Source organism: Polypterus senegalus, chromosome 3 (assembly GCF_016835505.1).
Source record: "Polypterus senegalus isolate Bchr_013 chromosome 3, ASM1683550v1, whole genome shotgun sequence".
Lineage (NCBI taxonomy): Eukaryota > Metazoa > Chordata > Cladistia > Polypteriformes > Polypteridae > Polypterus > Polypterus senegalus.
This window is the reverse complement of record NC_053156.1, coordinates 73,593,926-73,608,850: the sequence shown is the minus strand read 5'-3', so window position 1 is coordinate 73,608,850 and position 14,925 is coordinate 73,593,926. Positions and strand designations below refer to the sequence as shown.

Here is a 14,925-nt window from a genome sequence, read left to right as displayed (position 1 = left end):
GAAATAAATCACATTGTTTAACATTAGATCAGTACTTTATGCAAAAAAGGAATACTCCTCTAAGCAGTTATCTTAAAGCCCAGTTGAAGTAATGAGTAAACCATAATAAGCATTTTGATAAAAAAAAAAAAATAATAACTGAACCAAAAATGTATTTAATGTTTTTTCATTTCCTCATTTTCCAAACTCTCTATCTAAGCTGTGAAACACCTGAAATATATGCATGAATTTGTAACAAAATTTATTCTGCATATAGTTTTATTCTAGAGGAATTACTTTGAAATATTTTGCCTAACAGAATTATTTTGAGTGCTTTTCTGAACCAGCTATAAAAGAAACCATAAACAATTGGATTAAATGTTGAATTGAGGTAGCCAAACCAGGAAAGTATATCTATCAATAAAGGTGGTGTTGTGTAATGTATAAAGGGGTCAATTATATTACACACAAAGAAAGGGGACCAGCATATTAGAAAGACTCCTAATACTATTGCCAGTGTTTTTGCAGCTTTAGCTTCTCTTTTGCGAGATGCTGAGTCTCCATTTTCTTCAGTAATTTGTGTGGGACGAGCTGTGTCTCTGATTGACCTTGCTTGGCTCCTTGCTACCTTAAAAATTTTCATATAAATACATATCATAATAAATCCAGGGATATAAAAAGAAAATAAGGATGAAAGCAGTCCAGACGTTTCATTTTGCATCAAAATACAGCTGCCTACACAATTAATATTCATATTATAGAAGTCTTCTATACCCTTTAAATTTAACTCTAGGAACACAATTCCAAATCCAAGCACAGCAGAAAGAACCCAACTGGTACAGATTATGTTAACAGTTACAGATAGGGTGATCTTTGTTTTGTATCTTAATGGGTGGCACACTGCATAGTAGCGATCAATAGATATAACAGACAGATGAATAATAGAGGCAGTGCAAAGCATGATAACTGAACTGAGATGAAACTTGCAGAAGAATTCCCCAAAATACCAGCATGTCTCTACACTTCGAACCATAACAGGTGGCATTATAAATCCTCCCAAACATAAATCAACAACTGCCAAAGACAATATAAAATAATTTGTTGGGGAGTGAAGTACTCTAAAATGAGAAATAGAAATAATGACCAGTAGGTTTCCAACAATAGTGACAATGATTGTCATCCAAAGAAATACATATATAAGGATACGGACAGAGATTGTGTAAGGTTGTTTCTGACATGAGCTTTTTACAGAATCATAACAATACTGGACAATTTCAGAATTTTTATTCAAAGTAAAGTTCATATTTCTTCTCATTGCCCCTAAAATAAAACACAATGTTGGTTATTATAATTTGTGACAAATAAATTATCTTTAACAATGTAAACATTCTTGTAAACAATTTCTATGTACTCTCTAAAATGTATTCTTGTTTCAGTTATATATTACCATTATTTATATTTCAGTGGTTGGAAGTTTGTTCAAACCAATTTCATAATAAATAACTTTTGCTTTTTACTAGAATTACTAGAACTGGCATTTGACAACTGGCTGACCTTTTCTACTGTTCTTCTGCAATCCTAATGACATTTCTCTATAGAATCTGCTGTGCTAATTGTATCCAGCTTATTATTCCAGTTAACAAAGTTTGTGTGTACAGAACAATGAAAGCAAAATGAGACGTGTTTCCTTAATGTGATTTATATTTTGTGCTGTTATTACCAAGCAACAAGTAACATCAGCAAACAGTTTGCAGGTAAGGGCAGAATGTGTATTATTTCTCCTATAAGCTAAGGGACTGGCACTAATACCCTCTCTGATTGGAGTCTGAAAAAACTAAAATGTATGCACTGAAATATGTGATTAGATCTCTTTTTCGATTTTATTGTCAATTTATACCTGTTTGTATGGCAAGACGAAATAACATTTAAAGATATCTGAAAATGAATTTAAAGATACCTAAAAAATGCATTTTAGATATCTCAAATTGATTTCAAAATATCTTAAAATGATATGCTGTACATTTTGAGATATCTGAAATGCATATCAAGATATATTAAATGCAATTTGATTACACCAGATATCTCAAAACAGCTTCCTGTCCATTTTTAGATATCCCAAATACATTTTCAGATATCTTAAAATCACTTCTTGCTCATTTAAAGATATCTCAGATACATTTTAAGGTATCTTATAATAAACAGGAAGTTCCATTGAAAGCATAGGCATTTTTACAGGAAATGATTTTGAGCTATCTTGAAATGCATTTGAGATACCATGATTGGTCAATTTAAGATATCTGAAAATTCATTTGAAGAAATCTTGAAGTACAGGCACAGTTATTTTGAGATATTTAAAAATGTATTTGAGATGTCTTGAAATCCATTTGAGTATTTATTTTAAAATATTTCAAAGCAAGTTTCAGATATCTTAAAAAGTAAATTCAATTTTAAGATACCTGTAAATGTTAATTTGGCTTACCATATAATTGGACACTAAAGGTAAAGAATATTTTGGAGCTGAAATTGGCTGTACATCTCACCTTGAACTTTATTGAAAGATAATTGTAAAGTGTAGCTTTTTTACGTAGATCCCTTGATTTTCTTTTATAGTTAGCAGACCTTCTTACATTACTTCCTTCATTTTCATCAGCTTCTTTTTGACTACTAAACAGTCTGGCAATCCATAGACAATGAGGACAAACATAATCATTAGCCTATAACTACCTAAATGAGAGCAGGTGTAGTTTTTACCAGTGACACCTTATAAATATAAAAATGCATATATGTTGAGGCATAAACAGCCACAATTTTCACTAGGTATTATATAATCTGTTATTTATTGTGAAAGTTCATCTAGTTTCTTAACAATCATCAAGCACAAGGTAGAAACAACACCTGGACAGGTCACTAGTCCGTAACGGTAACACACACTGTGGCTAATTTAACAACACAAATTCACCCAAAGTAAACTGTGTTATTGACTTTTATAAGTCATAAAAATAAATTTGAAAAAAGATTAATTTTAATTGATATGGCATTCCAAAACAAAAGCATATGCAAAAATACACAATGCTAATATCTGTACTTACTTTAGCTGCTGTCCTTCTTTCATCACATCACAAGAGAAAATCATACAGTGCTTCATTGCTTATATAGCTTGCCATGCTGTGACTCACTGTATATAATAATTAGATGGTGCAATCATAACACATTGAGATATCATCAAGCAACATAATACCAAAAAAAAAAAAAAAACCCAGACACTGATGATCGTTTCTCTCAGGTAAAAAGTTACAATTGACCTTAAAATGTTTTGTAGGATAAAGTACAAATAATAAAATGATCAATGATTATACATTGTTCACTATGTTACATCTAGACAGATTTACTGTATGCTGTATAATGTATGTAAATTACTACATAATTACTATTAGTAGAGCACACATTGGTCCTCCACTAAATGGGGATTGATCCACCAAAATAATGATCAACTTGGTTATGAATTCTTAAAATGAAAGCACCATAGTGGGAGATTCAATACTTTTGAAAGTAACTTAGTTACATTATGTATTATTTACCAAAAGAACAACTAAATTTGTTTTAACGTTACTGATTATTAAAAATAAGGCATTAAGAAGCAGTGTATTACTTTTTCTTTTTATGTAAGAAAAACTGCACATTTAACTAGCCAGCATATATTAATTTCTAAGCTCACACACGGATCTTCATGAAAAAGTCCCTCTAGTACTGTGAAATAAAATCCAATCTCTTTTTACATCCTCTACCTAAACCACCGATAAAATCATGGTATGAACAGTGGCCATTGTGTCACCAGATCACACTGTTTTAACATATCTATAGCAAGTAACTAATTTAAAAGTATACTGATACTTTATTAATATGTTTATTTTACCAGTTTCTACGCAGCACACTCTTTTTCTGGTTGCAAAGAAGTGACGTTACCAGTAGGTTTGCTTCTTGCCTTACAACCAGTGCTGCTGGGATAACAATAACACAGGTATTATCTCATCAACTTCAATAAAATAAGTACTGCATTAGGTTACTCATTATTTTTAAAAGTAATTAGACTATCTAAAGCACATTATTAATCCATTAAAACATAATGAGCTGTAAAAAGCACTCAGAAATTTACTTCAGTAAAAGTAAATACAAAAATGTTTACTTTCACTGAAGTAAGAAATTCTAAAGTTAAAACATACTTGAACAAAAGTAAAAAAGTATCTGTTTTTGAAAATACCCAAGTACCAAAAGTAAAATTATTTCAAAATAATAAGAAGCAAGGCATTATCTAGAGAAAACAATACATTCTGTTTTTTTTTTATTTTTCACAACCCTCATACAATTTTTTTTGTTACAGAATAATGAATCATGCAAATGCATATGCCTCTGTGCTTACCCTACTGGAATACTCAACAGCAGTAGATAAGGCACCCCTACCTCTGAGAAGAATAATAAAATAAAAATAATAAACTTAAATAAAAAAAAAAAAGTGAAATTCACACAGATTGGGTATATTATACTTCTGTGAAGAAAAGCTGGATTTTAGAAGGGCAATTATTACATTAAATAATAATACAACAATTTCAGAATTGTGGTGTATCTTTAACAAGAAAAAAAAGAAAGCTGTAGTTTTGTTTGATCAATTTGCTACCCGGTTTTCTCTTTAAAGCACTTATTTACACTATAGAATTAACCACAATTCAACTCAAGGCATATTATTAACCCTATGGCATCACCAGATGAATACCAGCTACCTCATAATCTACTGTATATTCATATTTTTAATTCACACCATTACACAATTAACATTTTCCCACACATATAAGCATTAAAGCAACTTGTATTAATATTACACCACAGTATTTCAGAATCAATACAACATAATAAAATGGAAATTATAAATCTAAGAGTCAATGTTCTACCAGAAAATGTTCTTTTAAATTTAATTGTTCTCTCCTGAATCGCCTAATGTACTAATAATAAGGACAGCTCAGAGAAGATGTAAGTTACATACTTTGCATTTCACTCGAATACGATATAATATGTCTGCAGTAATTTCTCCAACAATTTACCAAGATAAATGATATTCTGGTCAGCAGGACAATTTTCTATTAGCGTTCCTTGAGCTCAGATTCATAAGGTAGCAACAAAATTATTTATCTCTGCTTGAAGGAAAGCTGACACCCCTTTAATTAGCATTCACATAACAAGAGGCAGAAAGACTGAATTTCTGTCTGTCTGTATGCTCTGTCTGTATACAATTCTTCACCCTTTAATCGATCTGGAGCAGATTTTGCATAGTTGCTTTCTAGGGCCACGTGGACAAGATTCATTAGACTACTTTAGAACTCAAAATGTTGACGCCGGGTGTTCCAGTAGGTTTTATTTTTATTTTCTGTGTGCTACAGTTTGCACACCAATGACACCTGCTGGCTCAGAGCAAATGAATCATCTGAACTGACTGAAGCCAGAATAAAAGTCAAAATGACTACAGCTTAATATTACTTACTCTGCTTTTGTCTGCTATAATATTGTGTTTGGTGAAGCATAATCGTGCAGAACAGCACAAAGGAGAATCAAAGGGTTGTTGTTTAACTCCTACTTTGTTGTTTTTTCTTCATAATTTAAGTACTACAAACTGTCCACCTTCAATGAAGAGGACAAGTCAGACATGACATTTTTCATGGTTACAGCAAGGATTTACCTCAATTCTGAAAATCCAATCAGACCCAAAAAGAACAAATTTTCAACTCATAAGAGCAGAGACTTTGATAATAAGACAGTGTGGATGACAGATGGGAAGGCTAGCAATAACAACATGGTCACTATTTTAAAAAACATATTCTTTTGCTTTATTTCCTTAACCTATTCTACAAATATACCCAGGCAACTTGATGAACTGGTTTCTCATCCAGAGATTCACCCAAAGCTTGCTGGAAAGGCTTTATGATAACCATGCTTTTAGCTGATGCCTGGCTTAAAACATTTCAGACAAAATTGGTTACATTTCTTTTGTTTTTCCAAGTGGTGCACAGGTAAGTGAAGTGGAAAATGACTGCTCTGTAGAAATAACACATATTAGTACTTTTAACATTTAAATGTATTAGGACAAATATTTTATCTAAAAACCAAGAACTTTTCAGTTATTGTGTTTCTTAATTTGCCAAAAATACTCATGTTAAAAATAAGTAAACATTCAAATATATTCAAATGTAGGTGAAAATTATTGGTGCTACTGTATGTGTACTTTTATACTATATGAACTTTTTTTTTTATTATACAACTACTTTTACTAGTAACTGCACCCATTTCATTAAAAGACAAACGTGAAAACACAACCCTTCTTAAAAATAGATTCTCTGTGTATTCTAAATGATGCAATCAAAAAAAGGGAGCAGAACCCGATACATGTCAGGAATACTTAAGTGAAATTACTATTGACTGCTTAAAAGCACTAAATACATTCATTATTTTATTTTTCCCTCATTTATGTGGCTTCTTAGTCCTTGATGCCAACTGCCTTTTATAGAAACTGAGGTATTGTGTGATAGTATGTGTTTCACAAATTAAATATCGTAACTCAGTGCACTAAATGTTGCACTGTAATGATCTTCAGTTATTACCAACTCATTACAATTATTTATTTAGCAGATGCTTTTATTCACAATAACATAAAATACTTAAACAGCCATTTCAGAGTTTATTAAGAACCTACCAAGTTAACAAACAATGTGGACCAAAATGTTAAAATGAAGCTAGTTTAGGTATTAACCCAGCTTGGTAAGTTTATTGTGAGGGATGCAAATTGAATACTGTGGGAGGGAGTCAACAGTCAAGGAATAACATTTATTAAACAAAAATTAGTCTTTCTTTTCCTTTTACACATGTAGCAAAAATATAATACAAGTTAATTGAATATTTGTGTTAGAGAAAGTGGAGACAGTGCGATCTCCAAAAAGAAAGCATAAAAGTGTTTTCATTTTTCATATGAAGATAGAGGATACTCTATCTGCTTCCTTTCCACCAATGCTTTTGACCATATGCACCAAAAATACTGCCAACATGGAAACATAGACTTGGGCATACAGGAACACAGTCAGCAGTCAGAGGGTGGATTTGCACATACCCCAATTAGAAAAGTATTTGTTTTCAAATTATACATGATACGAGTAAACTGCTTGTGCTTCAATGCCCGATAATTATGCTCCTGACTGGTCCTCCCATAACACATAAAAAGATTAACCTACTCCAACAGCCTTACGGAGAAGAGCAAAGCTTGTGGTGCTCAGTTTGAAAGATTAGAATTAGCTGTTGTTCAAAGATATCCGGCAGTTGGGGGCCGTAGATATCACACAGCAGGATATTGCTTTAGAGACTGTACCATTTGTAGATTAAACCATAAAAGGATTCAATTAATCTGAAAAACTGATTTGAGCCCATGGAGATATGAACATCCATTGGTAGTCACATAACAGCCCTCAGTTACCAAAAGTAGAAGTTCTTTGCATACAGTCAACTTAATAATAAAAAATTTGAATTTAAAGTTTATTCAGGCCCTTGTTGACAAATTTGTGGAAATATTGGGGCCTTGGCAGATTTTGCATCTACATTATGTTGTAGGAGTCTATAACCTCCCCTATCTCCAAAACCATGCAGAGGGACATTTTGGTGAAATTTTCGATACTGATGAGGGCCTACAATAAGTATTAGGCAGATGTCATACTGGTAAGCAGCATTTTCTATGAACCTCAAGGTGAAATACAGAGTACTTTTGCCCCTTACATGGAATTTGGGAGAGTTCAAACACTATTTAGCCTTTTATTAGGGAAGTTTACTGTGAGGTATGCCAATTGAGTGTGGGATGTCAATTGAGTACTGACATAGCCCATTCTGGAGAAAGGCAGGAAAATTCACCTTGTGTGGGAAGAAACGCATCACCAGGGAACAGTAACCTCAATAACACTGGCAGATGCAACAAAATGAATTTCTTTGAAGGCCCCAGAAATAGAGAGGTCACAAAATGTTGATATGAAAGCAGAATAGATGGAACAGAAGCTACCAGAAAGACCACAGAGCTTTTGAAATGAGTGACCATACTATGTATATTTCTGAGTAGAAGAATAAAGTTTTGTAGAAAGAGAGAAGAATGTATTTATTTTATCCAGATTTCAGAAAGGGATGTTTGAACTGATTACTTTCTAAAAATATTACTAAGTTTTTATTTCTATGTTTTAGTTTTGATCATATTACTAAGTTTTTATTTCTATGTTTTAGTTTTGATCAAGTTTTTTTTATGGTACAGAGCACATCATGGATTAGCAAAACCAGTACTGAAGCTATAGTAAGGAACAACTCATTTTAGCCAGTTGGATCCAGAGAATGCAGACAGGCAATCATGAGCTGGATGCCACAGTATCAGAAGAGTGTCGTTATCAAGTTTATTTTTTATAATTTATGTATATCTATTTTACTGTTTTGATATTGTACAATGATAATGTCATCAACAGCGCTACTTTGAATTTCAGTTGCTCTGACACCATCCAATACAAGGGTCGTGTCCTGTGTGCATGTTTGTGTGTCATGTGATGGTAAGCATTTATTTATAAATAAGTCTGGGCTCCATGCTATTTTGTTGTCTGAGATCTGTTTCCAGAAAGTAAAAATGCTTTGTTCAGTGAGTGGAATGGAAAGTAGGGCATCTGGCAGTTTGTTTTCAAGCTGTTTTCACTGTTCAGTATTCAAATATTTTCCTTTTTTTGTAAAATACAAGTGGAAAGTGGTGTCCTCCAAACCACATCTGTTAGCAGTTTGCATGCCAAAGAAACTAATATCTTCTCATATCTCAAACATATTTACATATGCTTACTTGGAAGACGAATTTATCCAAGCGACTTACAATAAAGTGACTTGTTCCTGGTCACACAGTAGCAGGGTTTAAAGACCAAAGCCTTAACCACTACACCTAATATGCACAGAAAATGAACTGCTGAGCTATACAATGAAAATGTCAATTTATGGCATGTGATCTGCTATAGGTTCTTTTATACGTTGGCTGTTGACAGATCATTAAATGTCACTGTTCCAAAATAAATAAAACAGAAAAATAAATCCATACAAATCAAATATAAAAATAATGATATATTACTTACCCTATACAACTCAAGGCACCCCACACCCAGATAAACAGACTTGAGCTGGGAGAACTTTTTGTCCGTCTTGAGCTACGGTGGTTGGGTGGATGGGATAGCAGGCTGCTTCCTATTTGTGCTGAGTGACACATTTACAACACAATAGAGAGGTGTGAAGGAATTTAAGGTGGCCCGGGAGAACAATTTTTTTCGTAGGTTTCAGGGACTCTAGTGTTAAATCCTTCCATAATGCCATGTTACTTTGTCAGTAAATGGAATGGAATATTTATTTTTGGAAACTAACAGATGTGCGGTTTTTCTATGTTAGATTTAGACAGCTTCACCATTCGAGTACCTCAAGCTACTTTCAGTATCACATGTGTTTTAAGTTCAGTTATAACCAGTCATTTAAAAAAACAAAAATCAAGTAATCAATTTTTTCCATACAAGCTTGTTTTCTCAGAAATTGTATTTACCTTAAGATAATAAACATATATACTTTTATCACATTTTAATTTAATGCTATAATCAAATCAAACCTTTATGGCATGGCAAAAAAGTGAAGTGACATCAGATGTGCTACGTTCCAACTACCATGGAGGTTTAGACTGAGCAGTTATTTGAATAAAATATCTGTATAATATGGAGATCAAGTATTTTCTCACAAAATGAAATACCGTTCCTTCCATTCACACTGAGGTGAGACAGAAACCTGAATGTCAACAGATGTCCAGATACTTTGAATGACAAATGCAAGGTTCATTCATCAAACATTTCAACAATTTTACAAGCTCGCTTATTCCATTCCAACTGTGGTTCTTCAGCTTTTTTATCTCGCAACCCAATTTTACCTTTTAATATGTTTGTGACTCACAATCACTGCAGAGCTTCATGTCGGAGGAAGGGTGTAGTGCTTCCTTGGAAAATCATTGCCAAACGTCATTCTGGTTGTCCACTTTGGAAAATTGACGCAGATTGTCTTCCCTAGGTCCTCTTGGAGAATCACACATGCAGGCTGTGATGACCCTTTGCAAGGCCTTCCTTAATTTACTATTATTGTGATTCACAACTCTGGGTTGTGACCCATAGTTTGACAACCTATTGATTACAAGGTTGCAGAGATCTTTACAGCATTGCGTGCAAACCACAGACTGAACCAGCATAGGATACAATTACCCGGGAAGTGAACCCAGGTTTCCTAACTGCGAGGTAGCAGCACTACTGCTGCACCACCGTGCCGCCCTGATCCCACCACATAACCTAAATGACTTCAGCTGTATTTTAGATAGCATACCTACAAAACATTTTTTCTATCATATTACATAAATCATGCAGTCAAACTGGGTGTCTCTAAATAACTTCCTTCTTGTGTGTTTCCATGCATGTGAAAATGGACTACATTTTCACATATCTGTTACCAAGCCAAGCATATGGCAGAAATGCCTGAGCTGATGGGCATTCTCATTTCAGTAGAAAACTCTGTTGTTCAAAGCTAAATCTTAATAATACTTCCTGCTATTCCTGTTTGCTTCTTTTGATTTTTAAGTTTGCATTCAAAACACTAATAAAGGAATCATAGTAAGTAAAAGATAGATCACAATATTGGAGGAATAAGAAGTAAAAAGAGGAAGTGACAGAAACAGAAAAATAAAATCAATTCTTAATGCCTAAACAAACTAAATATTTATTGAATGCTTATAAGTTTAGTTTCATTAAAAAATTACCATAGAAATGTATTCGGTTTGGCAGAACTTACTGTATTAAGGCAGACATAAAAGAGAAATAAGTCACATTGTTTAACATTAGATCAGTACTTTATACAAACAAGAAATACTCGGCTAAGCAATTATCTTAAAGGCCCAGCTGAAGTAATGTGCTGAATCAAAATAGAGTAAGTTGTAATAAGCATTTTGATTAAAAACAACTGAAACAAAAAAATGTAATATTTAATGTTTATTCATTTCCGCATTTTCTAAACTCTCTATCTAAGCTGTGAAACACCAGAAATATATGCATGAATTTGTAACAAAGATCATTCTGCATATAGTTTTATTCTAGAGGAATTACTTTGAAATATTTTGCCTAACAGAATTATTTTTAGTGCTTTTCTGAACCAGCTATAAAAGAAACCATAAACAATTGGATTAAATGTTGAATTCAGGAGCCCAAACCAGGAAAGAGTATCTATCAATAAAGGTGATGTTGTGTAATGTATAAAGGGGTCAATTATATTACACACAAAGAAAGGTGACCAGCATATTAGAAAGACTCCTAATACTATTGCCAAAGTTTTTGCAGCTTTTGCTTCTCTTTTGCTGGATGCTGAGTCTCCATTTTCTTCAGTAATTTGTGTGGGACGAGCTGTGTCTCTGATTGACCTTGCTTGTCTTCTTGCTACCTTAAATATTTTCATATAAATACATACCATAATAAATCCAGGGATATAAAAAGAAAATAAGGATGAAAGCAGTCCAGACATTTCATTTTGCATCAGAATACAGCTGCCTACACAATTAATATTCGTATTATAGAAGTCTTCTATACCCTTTAAATTTAACTCTAGAAACACAATTCCAAATCCGAGCACAGCAGAAAGAACCCAACTGGTACAGATTATGTTAACAGTTACAGATAGGGTGATCTTTGTTTTGTATCTTAATGGGTGGCACACTGCATAGTATCGATCGATAGATATAACAGACAGATGAATAATAGAAGCAGTGCAAAGCATGATAAGTGTACTGAGGTGAAACTTGCAGAAGAATTCCCCAAAATACCAGCATGTCTCTACACTTCGAACCATAACAGGTGGCATTATAAATCCTCCCAAACATAAATCAACAACTGCCAAAGACAATATAAAATAATTTGTTGGGGAGTGAAGTACTCTAAAATGAGAAATGGAAATAATCACCAGTAGGTTTCCAACAATAGTGACAATGATTGTCATCCAAAGAAATACATATATAAGGATACGGACAGAGATTGTGTAAGGACGTTTCTGACATGAGCTTTTTACAGAATCATAACAATACTGGACAATTTCAGAATTTTCATTCAAAGTGAAGTTCAAGTTCATATTTCTTCTCATAGCCCCTAAAATATAATACAGTGTTGGTTATTATAATTTCCAACCAAATTTGTAACAAATAAATTATTTTTAACAATGTAAACGTTCTTGCAAACAATTTTTCATACTTTTTAAAAATTCATTCTTGTTTCATATATTTCATATATTTCAGTGGTTCATATTTTGTTCAAACCAATTTCATAATAAATGAGTTTTGCTTTTTACTAGAATTACTAGAACTGGTATTTGATCAGCTGACCTTTTCTGCTGTTCTTTTGCAATCCTAATGAAACTTCTCTGTAGAATCTACTGTGCTAATTGCATCCAACTTATTTGGCAGTTAAGAAAGTGTGGGTACAAAGGACAATGCAAAATGAGAAGTGTTTCCTTAATGTGATTTATATTTTGTGCTGTTATTACCAAGCAACAAGTAACATCAGCAAGCAGTTTTTAGTTAGGGGAAAAATGTGTACTATCTTTCCTATAAGCTAAGGGACTGACACTAATCTGATTAGAGACTGAAAAAAAAATAAAATGTATGCACTGAAATGTGTGACTAGATCTCTTTTACAAATTAATTATTAATTTATACTTGTTTGGGCACTAAAGGTAAAGAATATTTTGGAGCTGATCTAGCCTTGAACTGTACTGAAAGATGATTGTAAAGTGTTGCTTTTTAAAGTAGATCCCTTGATTTTCCTTTATATTAGCAGAACTTCTTACATTACTTCCTTCGGTTTCATCAACTTCTTTTTGACTACTAAACAGTCTGGTAATCCATAGACAAAGAGGACACATGGAATCATTAGCCTATAGCTACCCAATTGAGAGCAGGTGTACTTTTTATCAATGACACCTTATAAATATAAAAATGCATACATGTTAAGGCATAAACAGTCACACTTTTCATTAGATATTATATAATCTGTTATTTATTATGAAGGGCATCCATTTTCTCTAACACAACTGCTGAGAGCAATCATTAGGCACAAGGTAGAAACAACAACTGGACAGGGCACTAGCCCGTAACGGTAAACACACATGCATAATACCTTATGGCCAATTTAACACCTATTCACCCAAAGTAAATAGTTTAAGGTTATTAAAGTAAAGAAGAAAAAAAATCTTTCTAAGATTTCAGTCTACTTATAAATGATATGACATCTTAAAACAAGAACATGCAAAAAAATAAAACAATGCTAAAACTTACTTTAGCTGAAGCCCTTCTTTCTTCTCATTTGAGCAAATCATGCAGTGGTTCGTTGCTTTATATAGCTTACAATGCTGTGACTCATTGCATATAATAATTAGATGGCGCAATCATAACACATTGAGATATCATCATACAGCATAACACTGAAAAAAAGTTCCCAACATTGATGATCATTTCTCTCTGGTAAAAAGTTACAAATGATTTTAAAATGTTTTATAGGATAAAGTACAGATAATAAAATGATCAAAAGAGTATTGTACGTTGTTCACTATGCTACATTTAAACAGATTTACTCTATGGTGTGTACTGTATTTAAAATAAAATAATTACTACTAGTAGAACGCACAGACCTTCAGTTCTCCACTAAAAGGGGATTGATTGATCCACCAATATCATGATCAACTTGATCATAAATTCTTAACATAAAAGCATTTGTACGTAGCACACTCTTTTTCTGGTTGATAATGCAATTGTGGCATGCAAAGAAGTGATGTACCAGTAGGTTTGCTTCCTGCTTTATTTTATTGAGGTAAAAAGACTTGGTTATTTATTTATTTATATCCCAGCAGAACTGGGAGTAAGGCAAGAATAAACTATACTAATTTACAAGCCTCAACCACACAGTCAAGCAAACAAGTGCTGTGTGCAATCTATTACCAGATATCTGTAAATAAACAGTCAGTTTAGTTATTTGCTATAGATATGATGAAACAGTATAAAATGATAACGAAGTGGCCAGTGTACATACTGTGAATCATTGATGTCTCAGTTCATAGATATAAAGAGTAAAAGAATATCATTTACTTCGCAGCACGACTGAATGTATTTATCAAGCACAAGAAATTATCACAGGCTTTATACTTGTATACAGATTCATGATGACGTTTGACTCTTTTTCTGTGCAGCTTGCTGATGTCTGAGTGTTTTGCCAAAGGAGAACACCAGACGATTGCTTGTGCAGGTTAAGGTTTTTAAGAAACCAGGTTTCTGCCTCTACTGGATTACTCATCTTATTCTGGTTTTGCTTACGCATGTAAACGAACCAACTGTTGATTTTACTTTGTTCCAGCTGAATCCTGATAGCTTCTTTCTTATTAAACTCCATTTCCTGTAGTCTTTTAACACAATAATGAAAAGCAATGTATCCTTTACTCTTAATTAATGTCATTCTATTCAAGTAAGTGTTTTTTGCATTATATGTGAATACGCCTAAACATATTGAAACAGCGTTGAACAAGATTGAGCTGGCAATACATCATCAATAGACGGAGCACCCATATAAACAGCAGCTCTGCACAGTTTTATGTCCTTTTCAAACTAGTGCGGCAAAAGGCGAGCAGTCAAAGAGCCACATAAAGAACAGATAATTCATTCATTGCAGTGCTTGGCGCTGATGTTACATTTGTGTCAGAAGCAGGACAGGAATAAAAACTATAGTCTGACTTAGCAATTGCTTTGCAGACCTTAAAACAAACCTTCTTGGCTCTTTGGAGGAGGTGTAGGAGAGTCTCAAG

At 33.1% G+C, this 14,925-nt stretch overlaps 2 protein-coding genes across 2 annotated transcripts; both read right to left on the bottom strand.

Annotated features, from left to right (window-relative positions):
* Nucleotides 1–241: 241 nt before the first annotated feature.
* Nucleotides 242–1,282, bottom strand: LOC120526789 (trace amine-associated receptor 1-like). The gene has a single exon (XM_039749935.1). It carries the CDS (start codon nucleotides 1,280–1,282, stop codon nucleotides 242–244), a length of 1,041 nt encoding a protein of 346 aa, XP_039605869.1.
* A 9,878-nt stretch (nucleotides 1,283–11,160) lies between these two features.
* On the bottom strand, nucleotides 11,161–12,219 carry LOC120526513 (trace amine-associated receptor 1-like). Its single transcript, XM_039749677.1, has one exon. The coding sequence runs from the start codon at nucleotides 12,217–12,219 to the stop codon at nucleotides 11,161–11,163; it is 1,059 nt and encodes a 352-aa protein (XP_039605611.1).
* Between the last annotated feature and the right edge of the window lie 2,706 nt (nucleotides 12,220–14,925).

Bases quoted from the DNA above. Each gene is read 5' to 3' on its own strand.
- LOC120526789 (XM_039749935.1), bottom strand. From the start codon at position 1,282: ATGAACTTTACTTTGAATAAAAATTCTGAAATTGTCCAGTATTGTTAT.
- LOC120526513 (XM_039749677.1), bottom strand. From the start codon at position 12,219: ATGAGAAGAAATATGAACTTGAACTTCACTTTGAATGAAAATTCTGAA.